The 25,983-nt window shown below is 37.1% G+C and overlaps 1 protein-coding gene across 1 annotated transcript; it reads right to left on the reverse strand.

The window, feature by feature from the left end:
* Window positions 1-1,771: 1,771 nt before the first annotated feature.
* On the reverse strand, window positions 1,772-24,530 carry st3gal8 (ST3 beta-galactoside alpha-2,3-sialyltransferase 8). The gene is made up of 7 exons (XM_056468561.1): window positions 24,434-24,530; window positions 15,010-15,789; window positions 8,190-8,377; window positions 6,646-6,825; window positions 6,518-6,563; window positions 6,321-6,440; window positions 1,772-6,240 (listed from the first exon to the last, which is right to left on the reverse strand). Exons 2-7 carry the CDS (start codon window positions 15,331-15,333, stop codon window positions 6,073-6,075), a joined length of 1,026 nt encoding a protein of 341 aa, XP_056324536.1. The 5' UTR covers window positions 15,334-15,789; window positions 24,434-24,530; the 3' UTR covers window positions 1,772-6,072.
* Between the last annotated feature and the right edge of the window lie 1,453 nt (window positions 24,531-25,983).

Below are 25,983 nucleotides of genomic sequence, written 5' to 3' on the forward strand. Positions count from 1 at the left end.
ATGTTGTTATAATGGAAGTCAATGGGGTAAAAACAGCCATGAATATAATGAAAGGGTAATGCATTGTAGAACATCAAATAAAATAATAACTGTGGCATTTTCTGAACAGTGATGCACATTTTACTACAAATTCGCATCTGTATTTTAAAATGATTTACTAAATTTGAATTCTCAGTATTTCTCATTACTTTATTAAATACACTATCTTTTACATAATAGCAGGAATAATCAAAGGAATATAATGGGCCATGCATAGCACAAAACACATCTAAGCTATATTTCCCATGATATAAAAAATGTAAATTTAAAATTTTGATCACTGTCATTATACACTCACCGGTCACTTTATTAGGTACACCTGTGCAAATGCTTGTTAACGCAAATCTCTTAATCAGCCTATCACATGGCAGCAACTCAATGCATTTAGGCATGCAGACATGGTCAAGACGATCTGCTGCAGTTCAAACCAAACATCAGAATGGGCAAGAAAGGTGATTTAAGTGACTTTGTTGAACATGGCATGGTTGTTGTTGTTGGTGCCAGACACTCTGGTCTGAGTATTTCAGAAACTGCTGATCTACTGGGATTTTCACACACAACCATCTCTAGGGTTTACAGAGAATGGTCTGAAAAAGAAAATGGCGAATGGGCTACAGCAGCAGAAAACCACACCGAGTGCCACTCCTGTCAGCTAAGAATAGGAAACTGAGGCTACTATTTGCACAGGCTCACCAAAATTGGACAATAGAAGTTTGGAAAAATGTTGCCTGTCTGATGAATCTCGATTTCTGCTGACGGATGGTAGGGTCAGAATTTGGCATCAACAACATGAAAGCATGGATCCATCCTGCCTTGTATCAATGGTTCAGACTGATGGTGGTGGTGTAGTGGTGTGGGGGATCTTTTCTTGGCACATTTTGGGCCATTAGTACCAATTGAGCATCGGGTCAACACCACAGCCACCACAGTATTGTTGCTGACCATGTCCATCCCTTTATGTGTACCCATCTTTTGATGGCAGGATAACACACCAAGTCATAAAGCACGAATCATTTCAGACTAGTTTCTTGAACATGACAATGAGTTCTCTGTACTCAAATGGCCTCCACAGTCACCAGAGCTCAATCCAACAGAGCACCTTTGGGATGTGGTGGAACGGGAGATTCGAATCATGCATGTGCAGCTGACAAATCTGCAGCAACTGTGTGGTGCTATTATGTCAATATGGACCAAAATCTCTGAGGAATATTTCCAGTACCTTGTTGAATCTATGCCACGAAGGATTAAGGCAGTTCTGAAGGCAAAAGTGGGTCCAACCCGGTACTAGTAATATGTACCTAATAAAGTGGCCAGTGAGTGTATTTTTTATACTGTAAAACTGCAAACAGCACCTTTATTTTTTTAAATAATCAGGAAATAATCAATTGAATACTATGTGCAAAAAACAACAACAAAAATGTCATCTACATTTAAATAAAAAATAAAAAACTATTTTTTTTAAACAAACAATTAGTGCATTTTGATGTTTCAGAACCCAATGTCTCTTATCATTTATTTTTCATTACTGTAATAAATACCCGAAATTTTGCTTGCATGACAGAATAATAAAATACATCAAGCAACAATAATAAAACAATATATTATTTATATTTTAAAGTAATAAGAATGTGACTTTTTTCCACGGTAGTAACAAGTTTGACATCAAGTGTTTAAAATGTCCAAAAAAAAAAGATAATTTTGGGGAAAAAGTTCAGATGAAATAATGATGGAATAAATGGTTAAGTGGTTTATTGAAAAACAGACCACAGATTAATCACAGGTTCAGACAAAACATTGTGAAGACAGAAGCTTACAAAGATGTGCACAGACACACAACACGCAAATTTGGCCATTGAACTCACATTCAGCTGGACAGTCTTTGAGCATCTACAAACTCCTTAAAGTGCTTCGAGTATACAATTACATGTGGCAGAAGACATTTTCCAAATCATGTCACACCCGGGGAATATTAAATCTGTGGTCACATCTTGAATACATGTAAACAAACTCATCAAAATGGATTTGGCCACAGCTTTTCTTGACGTTAGCGCTCGATAACATAATAATCAGACTCCTCCTAAACAATTATCCCACTTTAATTGGTGATATTCTTCTCTATTTGCATCATATATTCATACTGTCATGTATTAAAACCTTTCAGCTGAACATGAATGAGAAACTAGGGTACTGAGATATGTATGTATTGTATAAAAGAAGAAAAATATATATCTATCATAGGCTGTTTTTCTTGTATTTTTATTTATGAAACTATAAAATATTTTTATTTTTAATACTTCTCTGGATTGCCAAAACTGTGACTTTTGAATTCACTTATTTCTTATGGTTTATAATTTGGTTTTTGTTTCTAAATAGATTATTAAAACACTCTTCCATGTCAAATTCTTTCTGGATTTTGTCCAAACGGTCTTGATTATCTAATTTCTGTGCAAACAGTAAAAGCTGCTGATTGACGTGAAGCAACGAACGCGAAGCCGGAATACATTCGACAACATAAAAAAACAGAACAAAAGTCCAGCTCAGCACATGTGTGGAAACACTCGTCAACAAGCGTCGAAATTACAGCTCAAGTTTCAACCTTGTGACAGTCTTAAACCCCCCCAAAAATTCAGAGTAATCTGCCAACACAGCGATGAACTGCATGGAAATACAGCATCTGCCATATGCTGAAGTGTAAATCAGATGACAGATCACTTGAAGGTCACAAAGACCAGATGCGTCACTCTAGAGGACTTTGGTCTAAAAATGTAAAGAAATGTAACACACAAACAGCACTTTCACAGGAAACGCCACTCTCTCGATTACAATCAAAATGTGTTTTCACAGCTCTGTGATAAATAGGTCTTCCAGCATGCGTTTCAGTTGATTTTAATGACAGTTAGGTTGAGAATCCTTCAACTATTGACGCAGGAAACGTGTGGTGACAAATGGTGTCAGTGCATCTCTGTAAATGTCTAAAGCAGTGTTCTCAACCACGTTCCTGGAGGCCCACCAGCTCTACACATTGTCTCCTTAACCAAACACACCTGATAATCAGATAATCGGCTCATTAACAGAGACTGAAAGACCTGGTTTAAAGCAGTGTTTCTCAAGCATGTTCCCGGAGGACCACTAGCTCTGTACATTTTCCCTGTCTCTTTATCCAAACACACCTGATTCAGATCACCAGCTGATTAGCTAAGACTGAAAGACCTGTAATGGGTGTGACAGACAAAGGAGACATACAAAACATGCAGTGCTGGTGGTCCTCCAGGAACGTGGTTGAGAAACACTGGTCTAAAGCAGTGTTTCTCAACCCTGTTGCTGGAGGACCACCAGATCTGCACATTTTCCGTGTCGACTTACGCAAACACACCGAACTAAGCGATGCAGAGCATCTCCAGGAACTGAATTTGACACCTGTGGTCAAGAACTAAACGAACATTTGTGAATGTCATAAATACGCTACTCTGACTTTTATTGCTTAATTAGATTTTGAAAATGTTTGCTGGGTTCACACCAAATCCAAAGTTAAGTATTTGTGCGAGTAGATCACAAAGTTAATACAAATACACAAGTAGAGATCGTGAATGGGCAGAAATCAACTTCAGCGCACATACAAGAAAAGAAAAAAAATCCCACGAATACTCTAGAACCCAGCAATACAATCCTCAAACTTAAAATATTACCCGTGCTGGCAAAATGAGACACAATGAACAAATGTCCAGCATGTACGATTGAACAATGATGTTTTATACCAGTACCTAGTAGTCATCTAATGCAGTGTTTCTCAACCATGTTTCTGGAGGACCACCAGCACTGCATGTTTTGCATGCCTCCTTTGTCTTTCACACCCATTACAGGTCTTTCAGTATCAGTATTTGTGTGTGTTTGGTTAAGGAGACCTGGTAAATGTGCCGAGCTGGTGGTCCTCCAGGAACGTGGTTGAGAAACACTGATCAAATGAGTTTCTTCAGTATTATGAAAAATGGAAATCTGTAGTAATAATAATAATAATAATAATAGTAGTGTTATAAAGGAAAAGCAGCTCATTTTAGATATGTAATTACTGTTTAAAGCATATAAATCATTAGATGAGGGAATAAAACAACAAATTCAACCAAAACGTCACTCATGTGCATTCTGCATCATTTTGCCAGCAAGGATCAGATTTCTTTCAATGCACTGCAGGTTGAGGTTTAAAGTCAACATGAAATTTTGGCCTACTCCTGAATGGCACACTCCAATGGTCCACGGTGCATTTCAGTTAAGACGTTAAGCCCAAAGTATACTTCAGCCTCCTGCGACTGTCCAAGCACATGGACAGTTTTACAGTTCAAAGGCGAACAATGAAACACAAAAACAAGTCTACTTGGAAATACTGAACATGATTTAAACTGGGCCTTCATGTGCGCACATTTTATTCTTGCCAGCGTTTACTCGCTCTCATGTTGTTCCTAATTAGAACAAAAAAAGATATTTGGACCTAAGTCCCAGCATCGCTTTATTTTTGTCTTTGAAATGAAAGCCACTGGGGTCCAAAAGAGGTTTAAACCAAAGTGTTATTTTCTTTATAAATAATAATAATAATAATAATAATAATAATAATAATAATAATAATAATAATAATGTACAGGTTTTGGGTAAACTATCTTATTAATACTGCACTTTTAGCCCAAAGTATACTTTTACTATCCGCAATGATCAACGAACTGTCCCTTTGACAATTTATGTCATACAGAGTATTAACAGACCTCTATGCACACCAGCATACATGCGCAAAGGAATCGCTAAGTTAGAATTGTCCACTAGACACACATTGCCGCATTAACACTGAAACAGAATGCAAAAAAACTAACAAAAAAAGTTGCATAAATGGACGGAAAACTTGGCATTAACGGAACTCTCCTGTAAACCAGTGTTTCTCAACCACTTTCCTGGAGGATGACCAACACTCCTTTGTCACACCCATTACAGGTCTTTCAGTATCTGCTAAGGAGCTGAATCAGATGTGATTGATTAAGGCAGGGGTGTCCAAGCTCGAATCTGGTGGGCCGGTGTCCTGAAGAGTTTAGCTCCAACCCTAATCAAACACACCTGAACCAGCTAACCAAGCTAGATGTATTAGAAACTTCCTGGCAGGTGTGTTGAACCTAAGCTGGAGCCAAGCTCAGCAGGACACCGGCCCTCCAGAACTGAGTTTGGACACCTCTGGGGTAAGGAGACCTGGAAAATGTGCAGAGCTGGAACGTGGTTGAGAAACACTGCTGTAAACGACTCAGTGCTGCCCCCTGGAGTCTGGTAGAGCACAAAAAAGGCATTTGTGGTACACATGTATAAACTTATTTCATCTTTAGGTAGCTGTGAGGTGGAATGAAATGCAGAAAGTGAAGTACACCTGGGCCTTTAGTCAAAAAAAAAAGTTTTCAGAATATTTCGTTAATATTGTCCTTTGAAATATTCCTTTTTGGATCACCAAACTGTATTCCAAATGGTCCAATCTGGTTATTTAACAGTTTCATGTTCCAATAAATAAAGTCTTACATCTTTTATTCCTCCCTAATTGTTGCAGAGAAAAAGTGGGATGCTTATTCATGTTGACTTAAAGATGTGAATGCCCTGAAATCTTTGTTGAAACATCATGTTGCAGATTTGCAGTGCGGACACGGCGAGGCTTGTCAGAACAGATTTAATAAGAAAGAGAAACACAAAGAGGCTCAGATCAAGCCAACTGGCTAACTGCTTGTCTTCTTCAAAAGTTCCAATGCCCGACTTGGGGAAAAAAAAGGCAACTTCTGTCATTATTTTAGTTTTTTCCAGGCACGTAACGAGTGAAATACTGTGAGAGTTCATTTGGTCTTGGACTACAGCTTGATGTCTGTGGGTTTGGTTCAGTGCAGTTCACAGTGGTCAATTAACGGCAGGGTGGATCACAGATCGGCGTCTCTTTGGCTTTCGTTCAGCTGCTGTGCATCCAGGCCCTGCATTTACAAGGCTTTAAGCACTACAGAGTCAGTAAAGGCCACAATTACAGGCTCATCTGTACAGCTTGATTTTGCCCTCTGTGCTGAGTCTCTGAATGATCTCAGTCTCGAAATCCGCATTGTGGACGCCAGTTTTTCGAAAGGCACCTGCGTATCTGTTATACTCCCAATAGTGGTGCCAATTTCCTTGAGCGTCCGCCCCGTATCCAAACACTGACACCTGTTGGGATTGAACATCGTGATTAAAAAGCATCTGCTGACGCAAAATTGATTGCCTTGGCTGTAAAATCAAGTACAAACCTCGTCACAGAGATGCAGAGCAAATATTATGGCTACTATCCCAGTGGACGGGTACCTTCCATGACGCTCTGTCCAGGTGTCATGCGTGTATTTAAAGAAAGCCGGATTTACGACCATCACCTGGATGACACACAGAGGACGAAGAGTTAGGCGGATGCGTTTATGGATTTACGAGCTTCAGCGTGATTTACACTCACCTTGTCTTTATCAGCGTCTACACGATTTTTCACTCTCATGTACGTCCTGTTTGGAACATACAAACTCGTTTAGCGATATGCTTTATGGCATTTGGAGTCATTTTGGTAACATTTCAGAAACAGTTTACATTTTAATCTCTCCAGTGGAAAGGGCGCTGGACAACCATTGCATGTCTTTCAGCTTGAAGGGAAGGAGGACGAGATGGACTCCCGGTCTTAGATTAATGGCACTCTCTGGGTACATGAAGTGGTGGGTGGTTCGGTTACCAACATCCTCGTCATAACCCACAGTTACAGCCTTATTCATTCTGCAGGACATTCCAGTGGAAATTCATTAATAAAACAACAACTTGACTTATTGGTAAAGTAACTCAAAATAAAGATGAACCATTTCTAAATGTCAGAGTAGCCCTGATTATGCCGGATAATAGCATGCGTTTTCATCAATCTTATCACAAATGATGTAGTCCACCAGATAATGTTTGTGTATAAAATACGTCTAGGGCAACACAATGATTCAGTGGTTAGCACTGTCACCTCACAACAGGAAGGTCGGGTCAGTTGGCATTTCTGTGTGGAGTTTGCATGTTCTCCCCATGTTGGCGTGGGTTTCCTTTTGCTGCTCCGGTTTCCCCCACATTCCAAACACATACGCTATAGGTGAATTGAATAAACTAAATTGACCATGGTGTATGAGTGTTTATGGATGTTTCTCAGTACTGGGTTGCAGCTAGACGGGCATCCGCTGCATAAAACATATGTTGGATAAGTTGGGGTTTCATTCCTCTGTGGCAACCCCTGATTAACAAAGGGACTAAGCCGAGGGAAAATGAACTTAAATGAAAATATGTCTAAAAGATGTCCAAACATAGACGTCATCAAACAGACAGGAATGAATGACTGAAGTGTCTCTAATCGGTTTATTTGATGACTAGTCTAGTTTGATTTTCATGCACAGCTCCAAATTTAGACTTGTTTTATCCAAAACATCTGTTTGGGCATCTATTAGACGTCTTTTAAACAAACAATGCTTGCTGGGATGCTTAATGCAGGTACAAATGGAGTTACTTCTAGAGGACAGCACACGTCTGTGCTTTCAAACTTAGCTAAATTGTTAGCCAATAAGTGCAGTGGTATCATTTATTAATTTTCCTTTGGCTTAGTCCTTTTTTTGTCAGGGGTCGCCACAGTGGAATGAACTGCCAACTATTCTGGCATACGTTTTACACAGCAGGTGCCCTTCCAGCCGCAACCCAGTACTGGGAAACACTGATACGCTCCCAATGTAGTTCATCCAATTCACTTATAACGTACTGTATGAGCACCCAGAGGAAACCAACGCCAACATGCAAACTCCACACAGAAATGCTAACTGGCTCAGCAAGGACTGGAACCAGCAACTTCTTGCTGTGAGGCGACAGTGCTAACCACTGAGCCACCATGCCAACCCTGTATTGCAAAATCTACAATCTGCCACACCTATTCAAACTAAATTATTGACTAAATTATTGAAATGAACTAAATTATGAGTAAAAAGTAAAACTATTGATAGCATTGTAAGTGATTCTCAGAGAGCAGTATAAAATAAACAAAACAGCAGTTCACCTCTTAAATGCGGATAAAAAAAATGCTTTGTGTTCATGGGAAATAGCAAGAAGACCAGAAAACGCACCTAATAACTGTTGAGTGAGAATCTATCAAGGCTCCATATTTGGACTTTAACAGATTCCCTGAGTTACCAACAACTGCACACTTCCGGCACTGGTTCTGCTGTGGCGTTTCATGCTCATGTGGAGGGGAAATAATCTTAAACATCTTCTGCATGACATCCTTAATCGTTCCATCAGATGCCTGCAGAGACTATGCAAAACAATATCATAAACAAAACATAGAGATTAAACCAAATCATGCTATTAAAATAAGGTTTTAAACTTTCAGAAAAAGTCCAGAAAAAATATCAACTAAACATCCTCAAAACAGACCATGTGCCTTAAGTGGTTCAGATCAACTTGATCAAACTATTATGAAGTTATGAGAATACGTTTGTGTGCACATCAAACCAAAATAATGACTGCATTCTACAAATGCTTCACCTCAGTGTCAGTATAGGGGGCTCACAATCAGAAGAAACTGGTGAATAATGTTATTTTTGTTTCAAGTGCGCACAAAAGTATTGTAGCACAATAACATTCAGATTGAACTACTTGCATTCTGCAAGTGATTTTGAGGCCTGTAAGGATTTTTAAAAGCATTCAGTCTAAGAAATTGAACTGTTTGTAACTTAAATAACGAATAATTTTATCAAACGGTTTATACAATAGTGTTAAGGCAAACAAAACACTGTTTATTTTAGGTGTATCTTTTGTCTATAACTGTAGATTGTTGATTACATTTTTGCACAGCACTTACAGAATCATCCCAATCTAAAATTATAAATTATTTCCAAACAGAGATATTCAAGTCAGCTGGTGAAATTCTAGTCATATAACAATGTATACACAGCAGAATAAAAAAATAATAATAAAAAATAAAAATGGAAATGTTAGATTTTTCTAATATCGTGCAGCCCAAGCAGCAACGACTCACTCTCCATTTGTGAAGCCAATACTGAAGTAACTGAAACAGCAATTCATAGACTCTCATTTGGGGGCTGGCTCCAGGAACTCCAGGTGTTCACTAACTGCAATGATAAATTGGCCAATTTCACAGCTGATAAAAACATGTTTGCAGCCTGGTACAAAAGATGGTTTGACGCATATAGCCAATTACCCTTTATGACAACTGCCAGAGAGGGGGGAATTTTCCATTTAGTTTATATCAAGTTATATTAAGTCTGCATAATTAAGGATGTGGCCACTTCAGTGACAACTAGATCTCACTGCTCACAGTCTCATTTCAGCTGATTCCGGCTGATTAGCTGCTGAACTCGGCATATACATCGTATTTTTGTTTTATTGTATGTGGCTTTACACAGTCAATTGCCTTTTGGAATTATTTTATACAATTATCAGATGATATGGCATGCTGTATGGAGTTAATTGTGCTCACAAACCATTCATGTTGCCTCCATTTCCCAGGTGAGTGAAATTCTTATATACCATCTCTATAAATGTATTTGTTTTACTTAAGATTATCATTTATAATAATTTTCTTCAGAACTTAATTGCACTCCAGAATCTGATAGATAGATTAGCTGTAGGCTATAAAACTTGTTGTCCTACAGTGTTATGCCTGGATTTCATAAACAACCTTGCATTTACTAACACAGACTCTATTTGAAGTATTTGGAAGTAATTTGCGTTTTCCTCCAGTAGAAAAACGTCATAAGAACAATACTTAGTGCCTCAATGTATTAATTAAGTGTTTGGTATTTTAAAAACACTGTTGTGATATAGTACACAACCTAGCACATGTGGTCAGAACACAAACGAGTCGCAGGTAATAAAGTATTAAGCGTTTTTCCTAAAGAAAAGCCCGTCTAAAAAAATGCCAGCAGGCATCTGTACCTCCACTGACGCTCCGCCTCTTTGCCCTTTTTTTGGTAACCCCCAGTCGGAGCGATAACATGTGAACAAAATGGCGACGGTTGGCCACACCTACTTGTAGCTTAATTTGTGCTCTTCAGAATCCTATGGGGACGTCACGGATACTACGTCTATATCTTTTACGGTCTATGGTGCAGCCCTACTATAAATAACAATGGAGCTTTCAGATTTCAGCAAAAATATCTTTGTGTTCTGAAGATGAAAGAAAGTGACGGGTTTGGAATGACAGGATGTGTAATTAATAACATAATTTCCATTTTTGAGTGAGCTTTTGAGTGAGCCAACCCTTTTAAAAGGGATAATCCCCCAACTATGAGCTTTATTTTATATAATTGAAAATACTGCTTTGTGCTATACAGATGGAAACTCGAGACGCTTGAGGCACACCAACATCAGGCTAATTCAAGTGTGCTCTCAGTGCCTGCAAAAGCCTGAAAGCCTTTAATTAGGCTAAATTAAACCTTACTGAAACACATGGCAGGGCCGACGAGCCTATTTGTGCCCTTGCTCCCAAGGGAGAATTACTTTTTTGTTTAAGGAAACCAGATAATGGCTGAAGCTCGGGGGGGGATCCACAGTCATCGCTTTAATGATGTTTGGCAAACAGATATTTGATGGTAGTAAGTAAACTTGAGAGGGTCTGGAATGAACCAGCTGTTGTCTTTCCCTGACGTGTCCGTTTACCAGAGAAGGGGAAATGATATCTACAGCTATGATGATACGACTTTAGAGGCATGCCTGAGAATCCCGAGAGCTATTCGGTGCTTCGCTTGGAAAGGCCAATGGCTGTTTAGAGACTTAAGAATAAATCTAGGAACTAATCCAAACCGAACTTTCTTGTTCAAAGCAGAAATTGGAAAACAGATCCACTTGAGTGAGATCTATACACATTGTGAGTTTTTTTCCTTCTATTTTTGCCCAATCATCATTCATCACATATTTATCTGATCAGGTCTATGCACTTTTACCCAAACAGAATGCCAATATTGAGGCCTGTGCTCATTCTGACCTTCTTTCCATTTTGACCTCCAGTCTGAAAAGGTGAAGTGCATACATATTCAAACAACCATTTCTTAATTTAATCCTATTAGTCACATGCTCTTTTAAATGGTTTTATTGGTTGAATATTTTCAATTTTAGTCTAAATGTCTCTTTTTTTTATTTGTATTAATAATATGGAACTTGTACTTAATCAAATTTCCAAAAACTTGATCAAAAATCAACAGACCTCTGTTTTTTTTTATCATTTTTTTCTCTCTTTAGTCTACAAATTTGATGAATAAGGTTTATGTACAGCTAAAGTTTCTTACAATACCAACAAACTTCCGGTGAATGGTTAATGTTACTTTTTAATTTTTATTTATAAGGTTCATTTTACAGCATTGATGTTGTAATGTAATTAAAACACAACCAGTTAAATAGACTTCAGCATTCATTTAGTTGTTCAAGCGTAAAAAGAGATGAAAAGCTGTTAACATGGACGTGCCTGTCAGGATTAGCAGGCTTAAAATAAATGTTCATATTTTAAAGACATGGTGTGGGAAAATGTAATGTAATGAGTACTTCTTGTACATTCTGAGACCTACTTTATATCATATATCAATCAGGCAGTGGAGATTGTTAATTTTTAAAGAAAACAGACCTTAAACGCGCAGATTTTGTAACTGCATACAGTTTGCTGGAAGTGCTTGAACCAGGTAACTGCAAATTTAAAAGTCCTTCTGCATGCTTCTGCATATGCCCTATTATGAGTTATTTTAAAAAATTAATCGGCTCATCATGAAATGAATTTAATTAAACATTTTCAAAATGGTTTTTAGTATTAGGGTGTGTTCAAACTTTAAAATTAAAACAAACTCCGGTGTTACTGCTCAGTTAAAGAGACAGTTCACAAAAAGAAAGACAATTCTGTCATTTACTCATCGTTCACTTCCTCCAAACCTGTTGGACTCATTTTTTCATCTGTTGGACAAAAGATGTCTTGATTAGGCATAGGACGGTAATCGTTTTCAAGGTATACCGTGATTTGCAAAAGTAAATGTTTTAAAACTGCCAAAATTATCTGTTCTACTGTTCCTATGGTATGTGTAAGATTTTTTTATTTACTTTTTTTGTTTGTTTTTTAGTACAACAGTATCTCGAGCAGAAAATATAAGCAAAGATGCAATTTTAAATTGTAAAGAAATCTGTGTTTCTGAAACAAATGAAGACAGCACAAGTCATTAGCTATGTTTCCATCCACCTATTTTTAGGTGCATTTTGGTTATGCGCATAAAAAATGGTTGATGGAAATGCCATGATGCGCATCAATTTTGAAAATGCACATTAAAAAAAAAAAAAAAGTTATGCGCATAACTGAGTAGGATAAACTTTATTCCATAAGATGTGCATAAACTACGATGGAAACACTTTTACCGCACAAAGTTCAGTATGCGCATTAAAAAAAGGTCATGTGATTTTGTTATAGGAGATCATGTGATGATGAAAATGTGTATGAATGGACAAACCAGCAGGCTGAGCACACTGTAAACTGAACTGTTGTTTGGGTTATTCTAAAACACCTTACCATTTAAGTATTAGTGTTGTTATATTATTAATGACCTCCAGAATCAAGAGCGTCTGTGCTCCGTGTCTGACACCTTCAAACGCCACCGCGTGTTCACTGCGTGTCAGGATTGCCTTCTGAGGCGCAAGTCATTTATTAGATGAAGAAAAGATTGACGTAGCTTCTTCTACCGCAGCAAATTCAGTTTTTACTATTGATATTTGGTGCCAGATAATCAGGAAGTGACGATTTTGTTTGCTTTGACTCGTTGGATGGAAACATAGCTATTGATTCATTTGAATCATTTAGCCTGACATGTTTACTGTTCCAAAATAGTTTAAATGTTTCCTAAAATAAAATATACTGTTCAAAAGGGGGAAAAAAGTTGTAGTTTTTTACCCAGAAATTTAAAAAGATTATATTTTAGAGCAGTAATCACAATACTGTCAAACTATATACTGTGATATTTTTTATCAACGGTTATCAGAATCATATACCGGCCCATGCCTAGTCTTAATTAAAGCTAAAACCCTGTAAGTACAGACTTCCACAGTATGTGTTTTTCCCAATTTGAAAGAATGGTTGCATGTTTTCAGCTTTCTTTAAAATATCTTCTTTTTTTATTCAACAACAAAAATAAAAATGTAACTCAAAGATTTGAAACCACTTGGTGGTGAGTAAAATGTCATTTTTGGGTGAACTATCCCTTTAATGCAGTTCATCTAAACAAGAGTGATTGTTTGCCACGCACCAAGGTTCAAATTGCATCAGACTAAAAAGATAGATCTCAGTTCACTTCCAACAGAAATCTAGTCAAGCGTGGTTTGAATTAAACATGAAGACTAAAACATAAACAAACGACATGTCACAAGATGCAACCATAGAAAAGAACAGAATGCTCAATCATAACCATTTCTGTTTTGTCACAGAGCTACGTTGCCCAATGCAATTGAGTAAAGGCATAAAAAAAAACTCATCTTCGCGCAGCAGATTTTTGACTCGTTTACACAATTAATACACTCTTAACAAGTTCTTATCTTTAAGTTTTGAAGTAAACACTAAAAGAGTGAAAGCTAAGCAAATCAGAACTCAAGATAGTATTTCCTTTTTTAGAGCAAAGGTGCAAATTTCAACAGAACACATTCTCAGATTAAAAAGATAATTCACCCAAAAAAAAGACAAATCTGCCCTGATTTACTCATCCTACACTCATTCCAAACATGTTTAAGTTTCTTTTGTTGAACACAAAGGTAGATGTACTGAAGATGTTGAACAGCCATTCACTTCCATAGTATGTTTGTTCCTACTTTTGATGTCAATGGCTGCTTTTTTTACAACATGAAAGCATGTCAGAATTAGGGTTGGGTATCGTTTGGGGTTATTTTGATACCGGTGCTAAAAATCGGTGCCTGAACTGATACTTTTAAGCCACAGAATTTTGGTGGGTGTCTCCAGAAATATATTTTTGTGAAATGAGATATATTTTAATCATTTTACTTGAACAATATATTTAAAGTTTAATGTACACATGAATTCATATTTTATATTTGAATTGAATTGCATTAATAGATTTCTTTTGATCATTTGTTTGTTAGCATGAATTTTAAATTTGCATTATGCAATTATCATTACATGATTTACTACTAACCTGTGGAAAAGCTGTCATCAAAATCAGTGAACACCTAGGGTTGGGGCTTGTGACTGTTTACATGGACATTATTTACCTTAATCTGAAGACGTCAATAACACGATTAGGGTGTTTACATGAGTTACATTTTGAATGTTCCTTTAATGATCCCGTTTTACATGTTATGGTACATAGACTGATTAACATTGTTGCATCACCACGCTATAAATGTTTTCTCTAGAGTTTCATGTAATTTCGGGTGTTTCATTCTTAATTTTTCAATTTTACTGCAGTTCGGCAGTTTCTCTTTTATTCAGCAACATATTGTTCATGCCCCGTGACAAACTGAGGTATTGGATGAGAATATGATGTAAGGCCTGGTGGAAGTGTGTTGTTTTAATGGAATTCGATACCACACACCGAATGGAAAGAAAAAACCTTCACAGTTTGTGACGAGTCTGTGGTCCTTTAAGGTAAACAAAAATAGCTGTTTACATGGTAGACTCTTAATCCAAGTATTTTCTTAATCATATTAAAATTGGTGTCCATGAAAACATCCTCTGTGAAAGTGCCAAATGATGTCGCAAGCTGTCAAAAACAGTGCATTAATGTGCCATAATGGCACCAAGTTTCGGTACCCAACCCTAGTCAGAATGCCTTGTTATGTGTTCAACAGAGAATTAGAACTTGAATGTGAGTAAATGGTAAGGACATTTTCATTTTTTTGGGTGAACTATCCCTTTAAAACAAGCACTAACACTTATGTGCCACTTACCAGCCACCACTTAAGAGAAAGCGGATCTATGTCATCATCGCTGCCGGTGAGGTAAGGTTTCTGTTTCTGATCATAGTGTTGGTCAAACCACGCTGACACACCTGTGTCTGCTACACATGATGTACAGCTACAGGAATCACCTCGTCTTGCCTCCGTGACGGTCTGTAACTGTGTCTGGTTCTTCACTGGTATCCTGACATCATGGTGAGTGGGTAAATCCGTGATGGGCACAACACCGGCTTTCTGAATGGTGTGAGCAGCTATCATTAAAAACAAAATAGCACCTAGCAAAGCACCTAAGCACAGTTTTCTTTTCAACATCATGGTTAAGGCAGACTAAACTTCAGGGTAGATTTTGAGGAGGAAAAGATTTCAAAGAACCACCGCAGCAACCGGAATTCACGTCTGGCTCTTTCCTGCCAAATGGATTGTGGGTTTTATGGTCTGTGATCAGTTGCTTTACAAAAACAAAATGGCATATGAGGTGGGAAATGACATGATCTTCAATCCATTGAGTTCATGACTGGATCTTAAAGGCTATTCAGTCCATTATGACTTCGTTCTGTCTCTCCGTCCTGTCATGATTTTGCAAAGCCAAAGCACAAGTTCTCACAGTGGAACATGCTAAAAGAAGACAGACATGATATTTCTCGATGTTCAAAAGAGGAAAGGAAACGAGCCGGATGACGAAGCAGGTTCACTTCCTTTCTGTTCAGCTGTAGGCGTCTCAGCTCAAATTTTAATCCTCATATTAATGAATACCCAGTTCTGCAAAAGAACCTGCAGAAATGGAGAAAAAACATCAAAAGTTAGACATATTTCTGTCGTGATCTCAATCTTCTTTTGAGTTTTTGAAAACTGGCTCATTTTACAAACCAGCTCTAAATAGTTCACTCGCAAATCTGATTCTCAGCCCAATATTGCAAAAGAGTCACTTTAAAGGCGTTTTGGATCATTTCTATAGCCACAGTCCACATGTATTGCAATTCAATAGAAAAAAAACAGCTACTACTATTAAGAAAGATTATTACACAGCGGTCTGGAATATTTCATTCTGATTGGTCAGTAGCTACATTCCAAAGCATGTTATTCTGAGATGACAACCACTCAACTAATACCACCAGCTCATACAGGTACTTTGACTGTCAGTGAATATGTTCACACATCCATATTTATACATGCCTGTCTGTCTTGCTTCTGTTTTTAACTAATGTTGTGACTGAATAATATGTAGGTTAGTGTATGCTCCATTCGGCAGTTTTCATATCTGTCAGTGTTACCTTTAATTAAAAGAATTCATAAACTGTTATGGCTCAGAACAATTTTGTGACTACTTTGTTTTTTAGCAAGTAGCAGTGTAATAAACAGGATAAAGTACATCAAGGCGGTAGCTTTTGCAAAATAAAGCAGTCTTCAGTCTTATGCAACAGCCCTCCAACTTGACTGCTAATAAGATTGTCAGGTTTTATTCTGTCATAAGAACTGTCTAGAATTACTTTATCCCTTATTGAAATGGTGTGTATGTGCAATAACGTGACACTACTAAACAAAACAACTGAATTCTATAGTGCTATTGGTAGCTCCATAGACAAAGAAAACTTTTAGAAAAACATTTTTCAACCAATGTCTAATTTTTTCACTGATGCCCTGTGATGTAATGGGCTGCCCAGTGAGATTAGAGATTTAGCTCACATGACTGGAGCTGCTGCAGTTGCTGAAAAGGATGAGAATATAGAAGTGGAAGAAGAGAATTCAAGGAAAATAGTTGTCAAGTGTTTGTTATATTTCGTGTCTGAGAATAGATTGCTCTGATAAAACTTACAGCAACTACTATAACAAGGTCGCTAGTTTGAGTTCCGGCTGGGTCAGTTGGCATTTCTATGTGGAGTTTGTATGTTCTCCCCATGTGCATAGGTGAATTCTCCGTAGTGTACGAATGTGTGAATGTGGGAGTATATCTGTGTTTCCCAGTACTGTGTTGTGGCTGGAAGGGCATCTACTGCATAAAATATATGCTGGCCTGGAATGGCGGTTCATTCTACTGTGGCGACCCCTGATAAATAAGGGACTAATCCAAAGGGAAATTAATGATGGAATGAATGAATGTTGCAAACCTGGTAAGTCCAATAATTTATGGTTGTCATATCATCACTACTCACTTCTCAGACAGGCATTAGCATTTTTACAGTTTTCTCTCGTTTAAATACTCTCAAAGAAAAATAAGTCCAGTATTTTAGAATGAAACCAAAGATCAAAACCATTTGATCTTCATTTATTTATTCCTCAATGGCGCCCTGCAGCCGCATAACTTCTACCTTCCTTTAGCATGTCCAGAAGTTAAACTTTTCATGCAATGGTTAGCATCCTCCTCTGCCTTTGGGAATTACCGCAGGTGCATTTGACATTTCATCAACATTGTGGGGAGAAAACTTGCAAACACAGTACAGCACTTCAGTCACACTGCTAGCGATCGAAGACTTACAGTATGTAAATTTGGCAAGCTGAACGCATTCTGACAATGGTCTACAGCCAGTCAGGATGCAGAACACAATCCGCTGTAGAAAAAAGGCCTTTTTTTTGCATGAAAAAAATAATAAAAAAATCCACAAAACTGCGAGACCACGAAAAGTGAACCGCGTTAAAGACTAGTGAGGGTTCACTGTAGTTCCAAAAGCTATCTCATGTTAGTGCTATATATTGTGGATGAGGTTAAAACCAAATGGAGAAATAAAAAACAAACAAACGATAAGACACGTATGCAAAAGAAAAAAAAAAAAAAAAAAAAGAAAAAAAAAAAAAAAAAAAAAAAAGAGCATGTATTGGGAAGCCTGTCAAAAAAGATAGATAAATAACTGTTGGAATTAGTGCATCTCTTGTACAGGCATGAATTTACAATAGCAAATAAATTATTTGGTATTTGGTGTGAAAGCACAGTTTGTTGATTTGATACTAAAAACTCAGAGCAATAAAAAGCAATAAAAAATAAATAAATAAAAAAAGCATCTGATAATAGCGGTGAATATACTTGCACAAACTCTGGAATACTGCTTAATTACACAATAGATTGTTGTATTGAATTCATCTTTACAGTATTTAATCATGAATTTACTACTACATGAAATGACTAATGGTAGTTAAAAATGTGTAACTTTTGCTGTTTAAAAGGTCTAATTTTACTTTAATTTAGTTTAAATTTGTTTAGACCTAAAACGAAAGTGCAAATGCGGTCAGTTTGTTTATTCCTCAAACACACAGAATATGATAACATCCTAAAATAAAACCAGGAAGCAGTAGAAAGGCCACAGATGTTGTCTTCTACTGAAACAATAAGAATGAGGCTAAAATGTACACGTCCCACCACTACCGTGCAGAAGTTTCACATAAATAAAACTGCACTGACTTTTGGTCTAATCGCACAAATGCAGCAATTAGACTGATGAGTGTCAAACTCCCACAACTCCCAGTCTAGAACTCTGGTGCTTAAACAGAGAGCTTGATTTCCTTAACAAGCATCCACTGAATAGCCACTTTACTTTGAGAGAAAATAGCTACCCAGACCCCACAACCGATGTGACCGCAGAGCTGAAATATTATCCCGAGAAAGAAACAGGAAGTCCAGGACTCTTGAAGAGGGTTTAGAGAGCTGTGTCTGGTAGAGCAGGGAGATGCTGGTAATGGCTGGGGGATGTGGGATCAGCTGACATTCAGCTGATTCAGAAGAACCGTCTATCTCTGCCAGACAGCTGTCTCACCGTAGACCAAACAGAATTACATCTCTGGCCGACACAGTCAAACCTACCTAGTCAGCAAAGTTGTGGTGCAGACGATTCTCCACCACCGTTCATTACTCAAAGTGAACTACGATCAAAACCAAATGCAAGGAGCTTTTAAGTAACCAGAGCTGGAACAATCTCAATCACTTAAGCTAAGAAACAAGCAGTCCATTCAGAAAACTAATCAGGAGAAATTACAACATCTCCAATACACTAGAAAGACATATTAGTTTGGACTTTAAACGCATTTAGGCCAGAACGATATTTGGACACAGGGAGCCAATGGTGTGACGTTTTTCTAAAGATAACTATGATTAGATAGAGGAAATGTCAATGTCCTCATACCTTGCCAAGTTACCATGGCTCAACGCTCCTGGTCAAACTGGCTTTGCATTGGCCAAAGAAGAGATTAAAAAACCCAATGACGAAAAGCTGCTGTGTTTTTCATTTGTATAGTTATTCAGCTGCATCAAAGGGGACTCAAAGACTGATCTAATGCATTTGCATACCAATATGTTAAAGCCCAGAGCCAGTGGTGCTCTCATATTACTGAAACAAGAGGTTCCCAGATTCCTGCCAAACTAGTCTTGATTTGATTGCTCGCTGAAATGTGCCCTTTACTCAGCAAAAGGCACCCCTTTTCACAGGACTCCTGCCCAGACTTTGTGTGGGAGCCTTGAGGTACCTTCTAGGTTTGGAAGGCAAGCTCACAGCGACCAAAATGTTAGTTGATTTAATATATTACTTTCAGAACTATAAGGCTAGTAAATCGGTACCAACATTTATTGACAGAACACCATTGTCAATATAAAATTAAAGTTTGCTCTGATTATTTATTGCACACACTTTGTAACATTTTATTAATCAATTTTAAGAGTCTCTTTAACACTCATGTTTATTATAGAGATAAGATAGTTTAAATATTTTTGTTTTTGACTATTAAAACTATTTGCCTTAGTAATGTTGGTAAATTAGTTTAAAAAAAAAGTCTGAATATTCCTAAATGTATTGTTAAAAAATATTCAATAATTATCGATATCCAATGATATAAAAATGGTAATCGTGTAGAGACAGAACAATCTACACCAACTGGACCCACGTCTTTATTAAAGGAGAAGAGTAGCAAATCTGGATTTCAGCATCTCCAGATGAAAAAGCTCTCTGGTAAAAAGATTCCGTACAAACATATTTCACGTGCACTGTAATCCACAGGTGAGTCCAGCTGCGCTCTCATAGCGGGGAAATAAAAACAAAACCTTCGTTACAGCACATTTAAAAACGCAACACTGACGACCTGTGGATCCAAACAATTCTTGTTCTTCCATTTGTTTTGGCAACACAACGTGGCGTCTCTCTGCTGTCTGAACACTGTAACAGGTAAAAATAGTCTTTGAAGCTATCATGCATATTAATGAAGTTGCGCCGCATTCACAATAGAGAGCTGATTGGTTTGAACAAAGTCTCTCATGAGTTAATGCCGCACGCTCAGAGATGTCTCCATGCTGGAATACATGCAACGATCTAATCGCCGTGACACAGCTTCAAAAATTCGTTTCAAATCGGAAAAAAGAATTTGCTCGAAGTAACGCAAAAACAACCAACTTTAAAATATGTGCGTCCTAATAGTGTTTTTAGCAGCATGGGACACATATATCAGTGTTTCCCAACCCTGTTCCTGGAGGCACACCAACAGTACATATTTTGGATGTGTCTCTTACCTGACTAATTAACTTCAGGTTTTGGAGTCTCTTCTTATGTTCTAATTAGGTGATTCAGGTGTGTTTGATTAGGGAGACATTGAAAATGTGTACTGTTGGTGTGCCTTCAGGAACAGGGTTGGGAAACACTGACATATTTGACAGTCAACAGCTCAACTTGACCCTTGAAGCAAGTTGCTTGGTTTCATTTTCATTAACTGTGCAACGTGGACCCTGGACCACAAGACTTATTTTTTTTATTTTGTTTTATGTAAATATTGTCCTTTCCCAGAAAAGTATACATCAATGGACAGCTATTCATTGAGCCTCCAGGTGATGTACGCATCTCAGTTTAAAACAAACCAAAACTTGCGACTGGCTTTGTGATGCTGTTCACAATTTGGATATCAAATAAACAATTAATGCATTTTAGTGAAAGGGTATAATAAAATATAATATAATATTCAGGCAGGCACGGTGGCTCAGTGGTTAGCACTGTCACCCCACAGCAAAAAGTTTGGCGTTTTTGTGTGGAGTTTGCATGTTCTCCCACTTTTCGCATGGCTTTTCCCCACAGTACAAAGACATTCGCTATTCACCTTACTCTTCTCATACGAGCGGGCGCAGCCATTTGAATCTTTTTGGCTCTAAACTTCCGCTCTCCTTTAGACGTTAAAGCTTGTTATGCTGCAAACTGATATTTTCTTATTATATTATTCAGCTGTCTGTATAGTTATGGACACACTTTGTTTGACTGTTTTCTGATTTTTATTATTCCTAGTCATTTTTCCCATAAGCAACTGAATCAGAAGTTCTAAAACAATCGCAAAAAACAAGCTCACGGAAGAATAAGGTCAATAGGTGAATTGAATAAACTAAATTGGCTGTAGAGTATGAGTGTGTGTGAATGCGAGAGAGTATGGGTGTTTCCTAGTACTGGGTTGCAGCTGGAAGGGCATCCGCTGTGTAAAGACATATACTGGAATAGTTGGCAGTTCATTCTGCTGTGATGACCCCTAGAACTAAGCAGAAAAAAAAAAGAATAATATAAAATTCTGAAATATCTTCTCCCTGTGTGCTGAATAATTTGGTTAAGTAGAAAAATGCAACGATAAATAAAACTGCTGAACTTGGCATTTAAGAGGTTAACTGCTGATTTTAATCTAGACAACTAATTTCGTTTTGCATCACCTTGCACTTAACAGAAACATAGCTGACTGCCAATTTGAACAATGCGTGTCATTGGGGCTTTACTAAACGCATGTTGGTGACGGCTGAAATACACAAGACTAAAATACAGCCTGTCATTTAAACTAAACAAGCATGTTTATTGTACAGAATATACAGAGTGTCTGAGACTTTCTACTGAAATGTAACACCAATGAACAAATTAATGGGAAAATGAGCAATTACGACGCAGCGATCAAAACTGCTGAGGTGCTGAGAAACCCTGCTCTAAAAGATTTGCCTTGGAAACCAGCCAAAGCTTTTTAACTTGCAGAGGCGTGAGAGGCTTGTTTTGCCCAAGGCATGTTAAAGAGTCAGGCCATGTTAACACTACAGTGAGAGTTTCAAGTGAGGTGTGGAGTGGACTGTTAAGGGTAGGGGGCTTTTAGAATTTAGCATTTCCTGTGAAGATGCGTGTGGTGTTGCTCCCCAACACCACACGCATCTTCACAGGAAATGCTAAAAAAAAAAAAAAAAAAAAAAAAAAAAAAAAAAAAAAAAAAAAAAAAAAGCCCACCATCCCCCACGAGATCACTCGGCGCATAGCACACTTATCCAACTCTGATGGCCAGAATAACTTTGAGAATGCAAAACAAGGGGCCTCTCATTTCCTTTCATTGCGCATTTGTAAACTAAAAACAAAAATAGATACACGTACAACCATGTAAATTTCCGTGGGAGTAGCATGTACAATTTTTCTGTAACTGCTTCGTGGTTAACTGTTATTCTACTGTATACAGTACAATAATTTGCCATTTGCCGTAAAAAAAAATTTGAAAAGGTTTTGAAAAGTAAAACATATAAATTATATAATTAAGTTTTTAGTGTGTATATCAAATTCAATTTACAAAGGGTATTTTGCATACAGGGAAAGCATTTTTTACTATACCCCATATTACAGTGTACCCATTTTCTGCGCTGGTCTATAGTGTCATTTTCAGAGATTAGTACCATATTAAATTATATTTTAGTGGTTGTCTTCTGTAAATCAAGATAAACAAATAATTTTTTGCTAACAAAGAAATAATAATAATAATAATAATAATAATAAACATATAAATATACAAACAGGAAACATGTTTAAAAATAATAAAGATGCTCAAATATCTTACTTTTAAATAATGTAAAACTTCTTATGTTAAAGTTTTTAAAAATTAATTAATAAGTTTCTGTTTTTAGACAAAACATGTTTGTACATTGCACAGTAAAATATTGTTGCTTTTGTTTTCAAAAGAAAAAAGGTCTATATTTTTAAGTCATAAATTAAAGTGTGTTTCCCAGTGATGGGTTGCAGCTGGAAGGGCATCCGCATGTAAAATATATGCTGGATAAGTTGGCGGTTCATTCCGCTTTGGCAACCTCTGATTAATAAAGGGACTAAGCTGAAAAGAAAATGAATGAATGAAATTAAAGTGTTTAAATTTAAATAGAATATGGACATGTGCACTTTTATTACTTTAAAATGTTATCTATTTTGCTGTTCTGTTACTGTATGTTGAACTACAAAATTTAATGCCAAACAGTAAGAAAACAAAAGAAGATAAACTGAAGAGTGTTGGAAAAATTGACTTCCATAGTATGCTTGGTTCCTAATATGGATGTCAATGAATGCTTTTTTTTTTTAAATAACATTCTTCAGAACATCTTGTTTTGTGTTCAACATTTAGCACGAGTAGCCTAAATGTGGGGAAATTTTCATTTTGGGTGAACTTGCTCTTAAAAAGGATCACAGTAAAAAAGAAATAAAAACTCAGAAACAAATTACTTGCAAAGTGAAGCTGTAATGAACAATGCATTTTGATATATACTTAAAGGCTAGTGAGTTTGTAATTACAGCTTTCCACAGCAAACATGCTACAATGTTGGGTTTGTTTTTTGACAGCCACAACCAAGTTTCACAACCCTCACTATTATGCAGACTCTATTAAACTGAATCATTCAATTTTACTTTTTTGACCAGCTGCGTATTATACAGGATGAATGAGGAAAAATGTCTTTGGTAAGATAATCACCTCAACTGACGAACTAAAAATAATAAACCTCCATTCACACACAAACGAATATGTTGAAATACATAATATTTCTGAAAAAATAAGGAAATAAAATAACTTACCAAGACTAAACCCCTACTTAACCGCTTCTACATTTCTTCATTTATAGGGATGTGTCAAAACCCAACAGCCCAAATAAACAAAATTGTTGAGCTTGAACGCCAATTACGTGTTAAAAAAGGTTACTCTTGTAGGCATCTCATTGAGTTTTGGTACACTCGCGGTTACGTCTAACGTTACTCGAAAAAAGTTACTAATATGTTTTCTTCCCTTTTAAGCCACTGCACAAACTACAATTGATGTTTAGCAAACAGTTAAGGATATCGAAGTAAAAGTTTTGCAAACATGGCTAAGTTACAAAACACTCAAACAAACCGTTTCCCCTCCGAAGTTCAGCTCAAGTTGGTGTAAACTTGGTCGTCGTGTTCGACTCGAAATTAACCTTGTAACTCCAACAGCTGTTTAACAGTAAAACAGATTTATAAAAAGTAGAGCGAAAGAAAGAGCATAACTTTGAGATGGCAGCTCAACTCCGTTAACTCGCTTTAGGCTCGCTCGCTCTCAGATTCTCTCGAGTAACATGTGTAGGCTATATTCAAATTGGGGTTGATAAAGTTGGAACCGGTTTAGATCACATGCAGTCCTTTACAAAGTGAGATAAGTTTAGAGTACTCACCACCCTGCTCTCCGCTATCGACTGTGGACGAGTAAACGCAGAATCCACTATTGCATGTACTGAGGAGAAATGATGTCAAGCTTTACGTCCTGCGTCTGCTGTGTGAGTGAGTGAGAGAGAGAGAGAGAGAGAGAGAGAGAGAGAGAGAGAGAGAGAGAGAGAGAGAGAGAGAGAGACTTTATTAAACTACGTAAATTGTAAAAAAAGAAAAATAGCCTATTAATTGTTTATTAGTTTTTCGACGGAAAATTGTGTATGGGTTCCAACCGTCGGTTTTAATGGTAGTAATTTTTTGTTCATGAACAGAACTTTTAAGAAAACACTAAAATGAGGTTTGCCTGAGTCAGTCTTCTGAAAAAAGAGGGTCGCCCCTTATGGGTGAGGGTGTTGCCATGTTGAAATCACATGACTGGCTGTTCTGCGCTATAAATTTAGTTACTGCTTCAACTAATGTTGTATTTTTGTCCTCTTGGATTTATCCTAAATAGCCTACTAGTATCCAGGGTTGGGCAAAAATACATTGAAATATATTTTAAAATAAAATACCAAATACCTTAATTTTGAGTGTATCAAATTAAACTACAAAATACAGCAGGCACAAATGAATCAAAATAAAATATTGTATTTTTGTATTTTGAAAATACTACAAAATACTTTTACAAGGGAGTGTGACATTTCTTTGCAAACCTTCTATAAATAGGTTTATTGGATCAATCCATTGACCATTAAACTGATTTAGTGAAGTAAACAATGATTGATAACAATAGCTTTTCTCTGAGCAAGTTCAAGTCAGCCTTTCTGCACCTCATTGACCTCTACAGTACATGAGGAGGTATTCTTAAAAATGTAACTTGTGTTTTTCTTTGATTTTACTATAGATTTTGTTCAAATTTCATACAGAAAGTACTGTCTTGAAGATTATCTCTTTAATCACTATTAAATAATGCAGATAATGAGTTGGAATATACTACCAAATCTCTTGATTGTGAAAATTGCCACCATGTCTTAAAAGTCTTTTGAAAAATGTTTCAATTATTTTGCAATTGAAATCTTCAATACTCAATGTAAAATCATGATTTCTGAAAACTACAAAATTCTTCATTTTTTGGCACTTCCATAAATCATGTTTTGTTTGTACTGCGCAGTGGCGCAGTAGGTAGTGCTGTCGCCTTACAGCAAGAAGGTTGCTGGTTTGAGCCTCGGCTGGGTCAGTTGGCGTTTCTGTGTGGAGTTTGCATGTTCTCCCTGTGTTCGCATGGGTTTCCTCTGGGTGCTCTGGTTTCCCCCACAGTCCAAAGATGTGGTACAGGTGAATTGGGTAGGCTAAATTGTCAGTAGTGTATGAGTGTGAGTGAGTGTGTATGGATGTTTCCCAGAGATGGGTTGCAGCTGGAAGGGCATCTGCTGCGTAAAACGCGCTGGATAAGTTGGTGGTTCATTCCACTGTGGTGACCTCAGATTAATAAAGGAACTCAGCTGAAATGACTGAATGAATGTTTGTTTGTTTGTTTTTCAATTGTACTCTTCAATACACAGTATAAAACACGATA

The sequence above is a fragment of the Danio aesculapii genome, chromosome 11 (assembly GCF_903798145.1).
Source record: "Danio aesculapii chromosome 11, fDanAes4.1, whole genome shotgun sequence".
In the NCBI taxonomy this organism is placed as follows: domain Eukaryota; kingdom Metazoa; phylum Chordata; class Actinopteri; order Cypriniformes; family Danionidae; genus Danio; species Danio aesculapii.

Excerpts from the sequence above, each read along its gene's own strand:
- st3gal8 (XM_056468561.1), bottom strand. The coding sequence starts at position 15,333 with ATGATGTTGAAAAGAAAACTGTGCTTAGGTGCTTTGCTAGGTGCTATT. Across the intron at positions 6,441-6,517 it reads TAGACGCTGATAAAGACAAG|GTGATGGTCGTAAATCCGGC; the intron begins GTGAGTGTAAAT and ends TGTGTCATCCAG. Across the intron at positions 6,241-6,320 it reads CTCTGCATCTCTGTGACGAG|GTGTCAGTGTTTGGATACGG; the intron begins GTTTGTACTTGA and ends CAATCCCAACAG.